The following is an 11,828-nucleotide window of genomic DNA, read 5'->3' as shown; positions in this document are numbered from 1 at the left end:
CGGCTGGATACACTCTCACTAGGCAGCCAGTGGGATCAAGTCAGCCTGGCTCCTATCCTGGATCTGGCCAGGAGAAAACCTCTAGGCCAGAAAGCAAGGTCACTCTGGGTACTGGGTGAGAGGGCCAAACTGGCTCTATACCCTCTGCTAACACGCTCGCTGGGCAGCCCTGACCCACACCCAGGCCCTGTCTTGCCGAGGGACGCTTCCTTGGCTCCAGGGAACGAATAACACGGAGGCGTTCCCGGGCAAGGCCTGGATATTCCGTTCACAAGGGTACAGCTGAAGGCCAGAGGCAGACGCTGCACTTCTTTGCGGGCGCCGAGGGGCGAGTAAGGGCGGGCCTAAGGACCATACCAATTGCACATGGCGGGGGGCAGCGTTCTTTTGGCGGCACGCCACAGCAGTGTGGCAGACAGGCACCTCGGTTGCTGCGGTCCAGGTTAGCGAGAAGCTCCGTTTCCCGCATCACTTGAGCCAAGGGCTTGGGGGCCAGCTCAGGGCACAGCCCACACGGCCGCCCGGTTTCCCCCCCTTCGGGTTGGGCGCGGCAAGCAGGGCGGGGCCCGCCGGCGGCAGTACTTGTGCGCGGCGGTACGTCCCTCTGTGCACGCTGGCCTGCGCTTGGACGGCGAGGCGGTTCTGGAGAGACCTGAGGTTAGAGGCGCGGTGCCATGTTACCCTACGCGGCGTGCAGGTGAGAGGCAGGCGCCATGGAGGGGCGCGCGGAGCACGGCGGTGCGGGTCTCGGGGCGAGGGGCTGGGGGCCGCCAGGGTCCTTTTTGCGGCGCGTGCGGCGTGACCCCGGCGTGTCTGTCTTCCAGCGCTAGCCGGAGGCTGGCCCCGGCTTTGGGGCTCCTGGGCGTACGGCAGAAGCACAGCCTCCCCGACTTGCCCTACGACTATGGGGCCCTGGAGCCGCACATTAACGCCCAGATCATGCAGCTGCACCACTCCAAGCACCACGCAGCCTATGTGAACAATTTGAACGCCACCGAGGAGAAGTACCAGGAGGCGCTGGTCAAGGGTAGGTACCAGGCTCTAGTGGAGGTCGCCGCCTGGAGCAGATGCGACCGTGAGTTGGTCCCACTACCAGTCCTGAGATTTCCAGGCGCAAAGCCCCTTTAAAACCGTGACCTGTTTTATTGTAGCAGACTCTTACTGATTCATTTGTATAAACTTCTTTTATTATCTCAGAAAACTTAGGATTTCGTAGAGGAATTTGTTTCTGAATTTGACCGTGTTAGCCCAATTTTGTTACCCATATTGCTAATGTTAGTGAATTGTGCAGGCTTTAAAGGAAACTTAGTATGTACCCCTTTTTTGCATATTAACATTTAGAATTTGCTCGTTACATAATGAGCCCTTGGAGATACCTATTTGATCTCTCAGGTAGCCTTGCCAGCCATTTGCTGAAGAGCTGAGAGAGCACCGTAAGCTTGTTGCCCAGACTCTAGTGTCCTTGAGCGTCACAGTAACGCTTGAAGTGGGCTGGGGCTTTGCTGTCTGCAACCCAAGTGTGTGCCTGGGCAGTAGGTGGGAGAGGAGGGCCTTTCTGGCTCCTTTTCCAAGGGCACGACAGTATTGAACCAATACTGGCAGAAGAAGCTGCTCTCTGGTCATTGTCATCGTTCTGGGAAGGGCTGGAATCTAGCTGAGGACTTGACTTGCAGATTCCTCCTGTCCTGAGCTGCCCATACAGGTGAATTGCACTTACCCTCTTGTTTTACTTTATGTGGGCGAGAGTGTTAACATTATGATGTTCATTACCAAAAAGTACTTACTTGGCTGTGAAACAGGTCAGGCCCTATTGCTCTGATTTAAATTAAGGGTCAAAATTTATAAGAAAAATAGCCATTTTTGTAGAAACTTGAGTATTTGTAATTCAATTAATGTAATAAGGAGTTAACTTTTTTTAAAAAGAGCTTTTTTGACAAAACCAGGAGCATGTGAATTTTTTTGTGTTCTTACCTCTTGGGGTAACTGTTTTAATGTCTATACAAAATAGTATGTTCTTTTAATACATTAGTTTGGGCAGGGAAGATAATTTACAGTCATACTGCCAGACTATCTGTGTTTAATAAGCTAAGAAAATGTACTCTTTAAGAAAAATACTTTAACTGTTTTTATTGAATTTCAGGCCTATGAAATTTGTTGAGTAATTTTAAACAGTGATATCTGGTTGAGTAGGGGCATCTAGTGGAAAAATGTAGTATTTCAGCTTGTGTTTGAGGTAAATACCTTAGTAAAAAGAGGAGAAAATTAGCATGTTCTGGAAGATTTACTTGCAGGAATTATATGAACCTTGAATATGGAAAGAGGAAATAGCAGATTTGTGGAAGATGTGGTAATAGCGAAAATGGGGAATTTCCCAGTTGTGAAAGTATTTCCTGGAAGCAACATCTGACACCTTCAATATTTTTTAAAAATCTTAATTTCAGCTCCCCCGCCTTTTTTTGTACCTGAGATCAGACTCAGGACCTTGCACTTGCAAGACAGGCATGGCGCCACTGAGCTATATCCCTGGCCCAATTTCAGCCCTCTTCTTATGGAATCAAAACTTTACCTGTTTAATGACAGCCACTGAAAAAAAGAGCTTTACGTTACATTGCAGTACTGTATTATTATTATTACTATTATTATTATTATTATTATTTTGGTATCAGGGATCAAACTCAGGACGTTGCACTTGTGAGGCAGGCGCAGCACCACTGAGCTAAATCCTCAGCCCCTACTGCAGTACTGTATTTATTGTAAGTTAATAACTGCAGAACTTTTCCTTAAAAATTATATTTTTGAGATTATTAAGAGTTAAATTTTCATAATTGGAAACTTGGGAAGAAAGAGTGTAAGTAAACTAGCATAATCTCATCACATATAACTAATGTAAATGCTTTTTCAACCAAAAGTTTTTAACTTTTATTGTATTTGAAGAAAAAACTTGAATTGAAACCAAAGAAAATATTGAACTCTACAAAATTGTTAAGAGCACAGTTCCTATGAAAAATTTAAAATAGTTAAGCAAACTAAGATTTTTTTTTTTTTTGGTACCGGGGATCCAACTCAGGACCTTGAGCTTGCACCAGGCGCCAGGACCACTGAGCTAAATCCCCAGCCCCTAAGATATTGAGATTACTAAATTCTCTCAGTAAGCATGTTTCCTTCTCATTTGGGAAATTGAGTTTTGATTTATTTAAAACAACATGAAACCTACATTTATATTTTTAGAGTGACTCCAGAAAAAATAAGGGAAACACTGAACTGTAAGAAAATTACCTTGTAAGTACATCAAAGGAAGAAAAGGTTGGTGTCTAAAAGAAAACCTAAGTGATTATCTATGTACTCAGTATCACTTGGTCCTCTCTTCTCTGAAAGAGGAGAGGCGTTAATGTTACTTTCTTGTTTCAGAAAGTAACATTTCTTATCTATGTTTTTTTTTTTTTTTTGGTACTGGGAATCAAACTCAGGGACTTGAGCTTGCTGGGCAGGTGCTGTGCCCCTGAGCTACATCCCAGGCCCTCTTACCTAGGTTCTTAACATAGATGTTCAAAGTGGAATTGTGAACTTTTTCCAAAAGTGCAGTTCTTGCAGAGCAGAGCTCTTGGTGGTTCTGTCCTTTACTTTGCCTCCCTTGTTATGGTGAATCATAAGCACTCTGTATTTATTGAACAAGGGAATTTCTAGTTTTTCCAGTACTTAAGTTAGTCTAGACCTTCTTGAAGGCACAGAAAAGAAAATAATTTGAATACTTGTTTAGCAAGAAGTCTCTTTGGTTTCACTTTACTTTGCTCAGTGTTTTTGAGAATACATTCAGATAGTTCAAGCATGATATTCTTCTTTTTAGAACTATAGAGAGGACCTTTTTTATTTTTATTTGTTTTTTTGATACTGAGGATTGAACTCAGGACCTTGCGCTTCCAAGGCAGGCATGGCACCATTGAGCTAAATCCCCGGCCCAAGAGGACCTTTTTTAAGAAACTACATTTAATATATTCAGTCATCTAATGAATCAACAAATACTTATTGAGAGTGTTCTGTGTATATTGGGCACTGAGGCGACAGCAGTGCACAGAGTCTTTGTCCTCACTGTCGTGTGTAGGCTCGTGGGGACACAGGTGAACATGTGTACATGTAGGGTGCCAGGAGTTACAGGTTTGGTTGGGAAAGATGGAGTAGACTACGAAGTCTGAGAGCAGGTGGGGAATTGCTGTGTATCCTGGCTGATGAACATGTAACTGGTAGACTGGAAGGGGAAATGAGAATGAAACATGAGGCTGGATGGGGGAAACTGCTGCCGCAGAGACAGCTGGTCAGCCCTGAGCAGGGCACATGCTGAGTGTCATGTGAGTGCAGGGATGTAGTGTGGCTCTGGAATGGGGTAGACAGCCAGGTGATGTGCTTCTTTTTAGCTCAGTGTAAGGATGCAGGGGTCACACCTGGTGAGAAGGGACACCTATTGGGAAGGAGACTGGTACTAATGGAGGTAGGAGATGCTGGTGCACTTGCACCTGCAGGTAGGAGCAGAGTTAGGAAGACATGATTGGATTTTGGATATGTCTTAAGGGTGGAGCTGACTTTGCTGGTGGGTATGGGGATGGATTGGGTGTGGAGTGTGAGGAGAGAGGAGTCAAAGATGACATCAGTGACCTGAAGGACAGAGTTGGCATTCACTGAGATGTCCCCATAGAAGGAGTAAATTTGGGTTTGAAAATCAGGAGTTCAGTTTGTTGAGTTTTCTTGCTTTCCTTCTTCCTTTTTTTTTTTTTTTTTTTGGTTTTTTGAGATAGGGTCTCCCTTTGTAGTTTAGGCTGACCCTGAACTCACTATGTAGCCCAGGCTGGCCTCGAACTCATGGCAATCCTCCTTCTTCAGCCTCCCAAGGGCTGGGATTACAGGCGTGCGCCACTATACCTGGCTATTGAGTTTTCTTTTTAATGTCACTTTGAAACATTTCCCAGTGAATAATTGTCTTACTTGGAAAATGAGAGTTGAATGTTTTCTTTGTTCTATACTGAGCCATGCATTTTAGCTTTTCATTTCTGTATTTTAATGCTTTGGTGTTTAATTTGCTGAAATCTTTTGTATCCAAGAGAACCCTGAACCCTTAGTCATCAGAAGTGAATTTTTTCCTAGCTTTAACCACCCTTGCCAGTTATATAGCATACAATTAATTGAACTGGAAAATCTGAAACAAGTTGTTTGGGAGGGCCCTCCTTTTTTTGTAGAATATGAAATTGCTAAATTTTAGGAAAAACAAGAATGTTATAGATAAGCTAGTGCAATTTTCTAATGCCTTACAAAAGAAAAAAATCGAACAATGTATAGAGTGGTTAAAGAGTAAGATTTTTTTTTTTAGGCAAGGTCTTGCTATGTTGTTGTTCAGGCTGGCACTGAACTCAGTTTATAGCTCAGGCTGGTCTCAAACTCACAGCGATCCTCCTGCCTCAGCATACCAAGTGCTGGTTGGAATTATAGAGGTACACCACCATGCCTGGCAAGACTAAGAATTTTTTAAAAATGTGTTTGCGTTTTAATATTTCAGGAGATGTTACGACTCAGGTCGCTCTTCAGCCTGCACTGAGGTTCAATGGTGGAGGTCACATCAATCACACCATTTTCTGGACGAACCTGAGCCCTAATGGTGGTGGAGAACCTAAAGGTTAGTATATGTCAGTACAAACCTATGTGTATTTTGTGCACAATAGAAATGATTGTTGATTTTCTTTTTCTTTTCATCTTTCTTTGGGAGGTTGCTGGGAGCAAATCTAGGGTCTCCTGCATGTCGAGCACTCACTGTACCACTGAGTTATATCCCCAGCAGATTGTTAATTTCTTCTTTCCTTAATTCTCCTGAGGTATCAGTGGAATATTTTTCATAGCAAGGCATCTAACAAAGTTGTAACTTTTGAAGGGAAAGAGTAGGAATGGAGAATGCATTCAAGGACTTATGTCATCAGGCTTTACACACACTTACAGAACCATCTCATGGTTTAAATTTTTTTTTTTTTGGTAATCAAACTGAGGACTTTATTCTTGCCAGGCAGGAGCGGCAGCGCTGAGCTAAATCCCCGGCCCGTACATGGTTTAAATCTTAAGGAAAGAAGCCAGGTATGGTGGCGCCTGCCTGCCAGCACTTGGGAGGCTGAGGCCAGAGGATCACTTCAAGTTTGAGGCCAGCCTGGGCTATATAGTAAGTTCAGGGCTACAACTAGTGAGTTCAGGGCTAAACTACAAAGTGAGACCTGTCTCAAAAACCAAAAGAAAAAAAATATGAAGGAAAGACTGAGCAATCTAGTTTTAAGAAAAGATGAACTTGGCCTGGGGTTTAGCTCAGTGGTTCCAGCGCCTGGCTCACAAGCGCAAGGTCCTGAGTTTGAGTCCTGGTACCAGAAAAAAAAAGAAAGAAAAGATGAACTTTATATTTACTAGCCCCAGGACCTCTGAGATATGATACTTAACCATCTGTACTGTTTATAAGATATAGGGTTAATAATGGGACTGTTTTCAGATTTACATGTAAAGTGCGTAGACTAGTGCGTTGGATATTATTCTTCCTGATTAAAAGTCACTTGTTGCACCTGTAATTCTAGCACTTTGCAGGCTGAAGTAGGAGGGTGGTGACTTTGAGGCCAGCCTGAGCTACATACAAGTTCCAGGCCACCTAGAGACACCTGCTCCAGAAAATTAGGTTTCCAGATATTTTTAAAAAGTGTAGGTAATGAGGGGTGTACAGAACCAGTTGGTGTGGTTCATTGTGTTTGTTGTGTGATCTCCTGTGTAACTTGTGAGGCTCAAGTGACTTTAACTGTCCTCCTTACCCCAGGTCTGATGTGGGGCATGAATACAGCTCTCCTCTCTTGTTTGTGGGCCCCTTGCACGTATCCTAAGTTTCTGTGGTTTTATTGTCTGTTTTTAATCAGTATTGTTCAAGGTATCCCATCTAATGCCCCAGAAAGAGCAATTTCCTTTGAAGTGATATTAAATGGGGAAATAAGTCTAAGAAATTGGATAATTTACTCTTTGTGCGTGGGGTCTTTGGATTATACCTAATACTTCTGAGGTTTTGTTAATGATCACAATATCAGATCTGCTCATATTCAACTGATGGTTTTGGCATTCTCTCCCATTTTGCATTATCTGTACCACTTGATTCCCCTAGTTGTGCTTATAAAAGATGACTACTTTTCAGTTCATAGTATAAGAGGAGTGAGGTTTTTGACCCAGCAGATTTAGTCAATGTGCTCAATCTAGAATTAATTCTATATTACTGTAGAATACAAATATTATAGCTCTTTTTTTTTCTTTTATTTTGCAGTGCTGGGAGTCAAACCCAGGGCCTTGTACATACTAGGCAAATGCTTTACCACTGGGCTGCAGTTAGGGCTCTTAAAGTATATACCCTTAGTTCAGTAACAGAAAAGAAAATGACCCTTTTAAAGTCAAATATGGTCGAGATAGGAAGATCTAGGTTCCCTTGTAGAAGAACTGAACAGCAGTAACTTTTTATTTCCAAATGAGGACATAGATAAATGGGGTAGAAGTCAAAGTAAAAATTTCTGTCGAGGGAAAATTAAATAAAAGAAAGGCAATGGAAAATATTACTTCTTTCCTGATGAAAATAGCAGAGTGGCCAAGGATTTAGCTTAGTGGTTTCACCACCTGCTGCGCAAGCGCAAGGACCCGAGTTCGATCCCCGATACCAAAAAAAAGAAAACAGCAGAGTGAAGAAATCTCTAGCTTCATTAAAAATACATGAATTAAAACTGAAACCTCAGGTATTAGTGTCAGGGCAGGAGGAACACAAGTATTACTCACATACACTGAGTTATATATATCTTTTTTTGTTGTTGTTTTGGTTTTTTGAGGGAGGGTCTCCCTTTGTAGTTCAGGCTGGCCCTGAACTCACTATGTAGCTCAGGCTGGCTTCAAACTCAAGGTGATCCTCCTGCCTCAGCCTCCTGAGTGCCAGGATTACAGGCATGTGCCACCACACCTGGCATTGGGTTATATATATCTTTTGTATGATATTGTCCAGTTTTTTGGGCCATATGACAGGGATATTTTTATATATGTAATAGAATATTTTATCATAATTGTTGAAATCTGTTTGAGTTTTGGATTTTTTTTTTAAATAGGGGAATTACTGGAAGCCATCAAGCGTGACTTTGGTTCCTTTGACAAGTTTAAGGAGAAGCTGACAGCTGTGTCCGTTGGCGTCCAAGGCTCTGGGTGGGGCTGGCTTGGTTTCAATAAAGAGCAGGGGCGCTTACAGATTGCTGCCTGTTCTAATCAGGATCCGCTGCAAGGAACAACAGGTTAGATTTGAAAATTATTTTTCAAATAATTTGGAAGATGATTTATTATAAAGCATTTAGGTAGAAGTAAGAAAAATTAGCAGTGTTTAAACTTACCACAAACATGTAATAACCTGAGCACATCTTAGCAGGTAATACCCAGAGTCTGGTCTAAGAAAAATGCTGTAAAAGTCCTTGATGTTTTGTAAGATAAGCACAGGTAATTTTGTAGATAACATCAACAAAAGTGTTTTAATCATAAAGCCTGTGTTGCTCTACAGAGAATTAACATGAGTTTAAATAATTGTATGAACTAAAATAAAAAAACTAAAGCTAGATAAACAAGAGCAAGGAAAAGAAGTAGAAGGTGAGCCTAACTTCAGAACTTGTATTCTTCCTCTCTTTGCTGAACTCATGTGTTTAAACTGAGATTAGAATTCAAGTTTCTAGACTTTTGCCTCTCTGGGGGCCTTTGGTATATGTAAATATTTGGCTTGGAAACTCCAGGCCACCTTCAGCAAATCTTATTTTTCAATTGAGCCTTATTGAATTAGAATCTCTTTATAAAATGCCACTGAAATCACTTCTTGGCCTTTTGGCTAAGATCAAGTGTATAAAATGCCACTGAAGAGTATAGGAAGTAGAGTCATAAGTCATAGGCAGCTGGGCCACTGATCTCTGATATAATGAACTTAAAGCAACACCTTACCACTGGACACCAGCAGTTCTCTGCCACCCTTCCCACCTCTACCCATGACTTAAGATTCTTCCTTATACAGCTCATTTCCCTACATATACTCTGAATTTGTCAGAGTCTAAACAGTCCTTTGGGGAAAATGAGATGCCATAAGAATCTACAAAAGATTCATTGCCTGCCTTGCAAGCACAAGGTCCCGAGTTTGATCCCTGGTACCAAAAAAGAAAAAAAAAAATCTACAAAAGATTTATGAACACCAACTGCTGTAGAGACAGATGTATCTCTTAAGGTACCTGATGGAAAGACTGATTTCTATGGGAATCCCAGCTACCTTTTTTTCTCTACCACTTGAAAGCCCACTGGGGGCTGGGGATTTAGCTCAGTGGTTCTGCTGCCTCCTTCACAAGCGCAAGGTCCTGAGTTTGATCCCCAGTACCAAAAAAAAATGAATAGATAAATAAAGAAATAAATAAATAAAATTAAAAAAAAAACCCCACTGGAATGACAAGTCATAACTTTTTTTTTCTTTCTGGTACCAGGAATCAAACTCAGGACCTTGTTCCTGCAAGGCAGGCACTGCGCCACTGAGCTAAATCCCCAGCCCCATGACATTATAACTTTTTAATATGGGAAAAATTGTTCAAATAATAAATTATTGGTGATACACATCACAATTGATCAAGACATCCTGGTTGAGAATTGTTTTCATAAGAGAGTTTGAGAGTTTTAAAAAAATGTTTTATGGGTGCAACTACGTTTTTCATTTATACTATTTAACTTATGAAAACTGTGTCTTTCTCTTTAGTCCTATGTTGCTTTCCTTGTTAATTTTTTTTTATTGGTATCTAATAAGTGGTACATATACTCTAAAAAATTAGCCTGGGGAGCGAAGTGCATTCCTTTTGGAAGATCCAAAGATAGCATTCCTTTACTGTGGACTCTGAGGGCACTGGCGCAGAAAGGGGAGTGGAAATTGGCTCTTGGTTCATTCTATTGCTATTTTAAGAAGAGCTATTAAAATACTGTAGAGGTTTTCCTGAGTCTCTTTTAAGTATTTTTACTACCTGTCACATTTTTTTTTCAAAGTGAAGCCTAAAATCTCTTTATAGGAATATTGTTAAGCGAATTTGCTGTTACATAAGAAACAGAAGTGGATGAGATTGTTATATAGGATAATTTTGTGTGTAAAGACTAATAAAAGTTTTACATTAGGAAGCTGCAACGTTTTAGATTAAAATGTAAAGTTTTTACTTTTTTCTTTTTTCTGATAGGTCTTATTCCACTGCTGGGGATTGACGTATGGGAGCATGCTTATTACCTTCAGTATAAAAATGTTCGACCTGATTATCTAAAAGCTATTTGGAATGTAATCAACTGGGAGAATGTAACTGAAAGATACATGGCTTGTAAAAAGTAAATCATCAGGGCTGGGGATTTAGCTCAGTGGTCCTGCCTGGCTCACAAGCACAAGGTCCGAGTTTGATCCCTGGTACAAAAAAAAGTAAATCATCAGTATACTAAGTGTTAAGCTCTTTATGACTATTTTTATAATAGTGTAGCGTACTGCAATATACTAGTAACCTGCTATATTGTAGCATTTATTGATGTTGCTTATTCACATGCTTGATAATTTAATGTTATGAATAATTTATTTTTAAATTTTGTTATTAAGCAACTTTGAAAATAGTACTTTGTGTGATTTAGTCTTGGTTAAGTATTTTTTTTCAGAGAGCTACAATTGCTAGGTTATTATATCATTATGAAACCTTCAAAATTATTCCAGACAGTTTTGGGGACTGTAGGGAAGCCTTTGTAATGGTATTCTGTTATAGTTACAGAAAAATCTAGTCTTTTCCCCAATTGCTTAATGGTAAAATAGAAAATGGAATATTTTGCTTTTCTATTGAAGAGTGCTATTTTCATAAGTAATTTTCTGGCTAGTGGTACTTTGGTAGATATCACCCAGTCGGCCATATTATGGTCACATGTGCACACAGTTAATGCCATTTTTTGTCATTCAAAAACATGAAACTTGTGGCTGGGAAAGTAGCTCATTGAAAAAAGCTCCTTCTTGCTATGCACAAAACCCTGGGTTTGATCCTCAACACTATAGATAAAGCGCTCTAAAAAAACCAATGTAACTGGATTGTTAATTGAAACTGCTTTATTATGAGGAGATAATTATGCATTTGGATTTTTCTGGAGACAGAAATACAATTTCATGTGAGTTTTGTCCTTAAACATAGAAATATATATTGTATAAAAATATTCAAGAGGGACAAATGAGGGCCTGAGGATTGGCAACATCAACAGTGGGGGTGCTGGGGATTTAGCTCAGTGGCGCTGCGCCTGCCTCACAAGTGCAAGGTCCTGAGTTCTATCTCTGGTACTGGAAAAAGAAAAAAAAACAGTGGGGACTGGGCCACAGGGCATTCTGCTGGGCACTTCCCCTGCTTTCAGGGCCATTTCTGTGCATCCTTCTCATGAAAACGGCCTGGGCCAGGTACCCCTTCCCAGTAGAGGTAGATATCTGTCTCTGGATGATGTCAGCAGTGTGTCTCCCTCAGAACATTTATTTTCAGTCATGTTCTTGATTTATTCTGTCCTTTGTGATTTTTTTTTGTTTTCTTTTAAAGAACTTATAGCCACTGTAGAAGCTTTATATTGTTTTTCAATAAAGGAAAAATGATGTCTATAATTCAGTGATGGCATTTCAGATTATGTTCCTTTGCAATTTTTGCACACAGAGCTGTCCACTATTTCAATGTAGTAGGGGTTCTTTTTGTATTCAGCTTACCATTGTCCTGCATTTCCCATGTTGACTCATCATTGAAGCC

At 40.9% G+C, this 11,828-nt stretch overlaps 1 protein-coding gene across 1 annotated transcript; it reads left to right on the top strand.

The window, feature by feature from the left end:
- Positions 1-418: 418 nt before the first annotated feature.
- Positions 419-11,693, top strand: Sod2 (superoxide dismutase 2). Its single transcript, XM_004869025.4, has 5 exons — positions 419-697; positions 825-1,027; positions 5,543-5,659; positions 8,136-8,315; positions 10,263-11,693. Exons 1-5 carry the CDS (start codon positions 675-677, stop codon positions 10,406-10,408), a joined length of 669 nt encoding a protein of 222 aa, XP_004869082.1. The 5' UTR covers positions 419-674; the 3' UTR covers positions 10,409-11,693.
- Positions 11,694-11,828: the final 135 nt, after the last annotated feature.

This window comes from Heterocephalus glaber, unplaced genomic scaffold (assembly GCF_053883595.1).
Source record: "Heterocephalus glaber isolate CG9 unplaced genomic scaffold, H.glaber_assembly_v1.0 deba00001523, whole genome shotgun sequence".
NCBI classification, from domain to species: domain Eukaryota; kingdom Metazoa; phylum Chordata; class Mammalia; order Rodentia; family Bathyergidae; genus Heterocephalus; species Heterocephalus glaber.
This window is presented reverse-complemented; position numbering and strand designations above follow the sequence as displayed.

Excerpts from the sequence above, each read along its gene's own strand:
- Sod2 (XM_004869025.4), top strand. The coding sequence starts at position 675 with ATGTTACCCTACGCGGCGTGCAG. Across the intron at positions 5,660-8,135 it reads TGGTGGTGGAGAACCTAAAG|GGGAATTACTGGAAGCCATC; the intron begins GTTAGTATATGT and ends TTTTTTAAATAG. Across the intron at positions 8,316-10,262 it reads TCCGCTGCAAGGAACAACAG|GTCTTATTCCACTGCTGGGG; the intron begins GTTAGATTTGAA and ends TTTTTCTGATAG.